The sequence below is a fragment of the Mixophyes fleayi genome, chromosome 2 (assembly GCF_038048845.1).
Source record: "Mixophyes fleayi isolate aMixFle1 chromosome 2, aMixFle1.hap1, whole genome shotgun sequence".
Taxonomy (NCBI): domain Eukaryota; kingdom Metazoa; phylum Chordata; class Amphibia; order Anura; family Limnodynastidae; genus Mixophyes; species Mixophyes fleayi.
Genome location: NC_134403.1, coordinates 3,242,753 through 3,244,868, shown reverse-complemented (window position 1 = coordinate 3,244,868; position 2,116 = coordinate 3,242,753). Strand labels below are relative to the sequence as shown.

The 2,116-nt window shown below is 34.6% G+C and overlaps 1 protein-coding gene across 1 annotated transcript in view; it reads right to left on the bottom strand.

Moving 5' to 3' along the window:
- Window positions 1-2,091: 2,091 nt before the first annotated feature.
- LOC142138657 (olfactory receptor 6N1-like) overlaps window positions 2,092-2,116 on the bottom strand; it is a 7,509-nt gene continuing 7,484 nt past the window's right edge. Inside the window, exon 2 of the mRNA XM_075195494.1 lies at window positions 2,092-2,116. This exon is cut by the window's right edge and continues 941 nt beyond it. Within this exon, the coding sequence (XP_075051595.1) occupies window positions 2,092-2,116 (25 nt within the window).

The following is a 2,116-nucleotide window of genomic DNA, read 5'->3' as shown; positions in this document are numbered from 1 at the left end:
CATATGGCACCACAAAAACCTTGACGAGATCGGGCCATCCTTCTAAACTGGATGGCAGAGCCAGAGAGATATTGATCAGGGAAAGGCTGTGCATGTGACAGCTATCTCAAAAGGTTTAAACAAAGCTCCCCTGTATGGCACGGTGACAAGAACGAGGCCTATTGTGAAAAAGTGCTTTGCAAAAAATCACTGGGAAGATTATGATGTCATGTGGCCAAAGGTTGTATGGTCAGATGAGACCAAGAGGGAACTTTTTTGACCTGACCTCTAAGCGCAAACTTTGGTGCAAACCAAACACAGCAGAAACACACCATAGCTACTGTGAATCATGCTGGTGGTAACATTATTTTGTGGGGGAATTTCTCTTCGCAGGGACTGGAAAACTGGGGTCAAGATTAAAGGGACGATGGATCCTGCCAAGTAAACCCAAATCCTTGAGGAAAACATGCAGCCATTTGCTAGACAGCAGGTGGTTCACTTTCTAGCAAGACAAGGACCCTAAACATTCCACCAAGAAAACAATGTAGTGACTACAGGAAGATGAATGTCTTTGGCAGGTCAAGTCCAGTCCTGAACTATATCCAATAGAAAACCTGAGGATGGACTTGAAGAGAGCAGCCCATTGCCACTCACCACAAAATTTGACTGAACTTGAACAATTCTGTAAAGAATAATGGGCAAATATTCCCCAATCTAAGTGCACAAAGCTGGTAGAGACATATCCTAACAGACTGATGTCTGTAATTACAGCAATAGGTGGCTCTACAAAGAGCTTGATGAGAGGATTGCTCACTTTACCAACCCCGTTTTTTTATAGTTTTTAATGTTTTATTAATTTTCAAACTTGTTGCCTTTTTTGTTAGATAAATGTTGTAAGGTGACAGGTGAAAATAATGCTGGAATAATTTTGATTTAATTTATTTAATTTATTTAAATTAGGTAATGAACTTGAAAAGGTATGATCATTTTCTATAGGCACTGTATAATATGATATGATGGGATGTGATATGAATGTATATATGAGACAGTACTACATAATTTTGGGTCTCTAAAGCAAATTGCTCCAATATTTGTCATTCCCTATGAGCCAGAGTCTATTACCCTGCAACCAATATGGATACTTACACCCACATGGAAAAACAGAGACTAGAAGTATATGACTGGCCTACATGTAGTCACATGACCACTATACTGTATGTACTGGAGGTCAGGTCATCGAGGACAATGATTAGGTTCTGCCCATTGTATGATGAGTAAAACACTAGAAGACAGTCATTGTCTATTGGACACAATTTACAATAAATAAATGAGAGGCCATCAAACTTGAATGTACCTCATTATACAAGGCAGAAAAATAACACAAAAATAACACCAACTCTTAAATCAAAATATGGACAAATTTAGGATATTGCCTCTTACATCACATGAGATATTCAAATGTTTGAGGTTTACCAGGAAGAGCATTATCATTGTTATGCTAAGAAACCAGTTCCACAAAAATGTATTCTCACCTTTTCTATCTCTCTGTCTCACTGTATAACAGTTTCCTCCACATCTAACTAACATCATCTCTCCATTTAATATAAATCTGTCTAACACTATCAAGAAATTCAAATACTTAATGGTATGATGCTGAAATTAATTTTGTGTACTATATAATTTATATATTAAAATGCCAGACAAGGAGAACTGAGAAATCAAAATTATTTATCAATTTATTTGTAAATGGCTACACCACAGACAAACAATTTATATTGTTGTACAAATGAGAGAATCTATCTGATTTCCGTCATAAATTCTCAATTTTCAATCCTCAATTCAGGCATCAATTCAGGGTAACATAGGCAAGATATTTGACTACAAAATTACATAATATTCTATTTTACAACATAATATGCATATATTATGTTATATTATTGTGTAAAACTGTTATATAATAACACATTAATGAAACAATAAAGCAATTAGAAAACAGTCAAAATGTAATAGAATTTTGTCAATTATTAATCATTTAATTGCTTACTAATGAGAACGTGTATAGAGATTAATAAAATAATTTTACTCATTATATAAATTTACTTTGCTTTTCTTCTAACTGATACACTTACAGTTTATT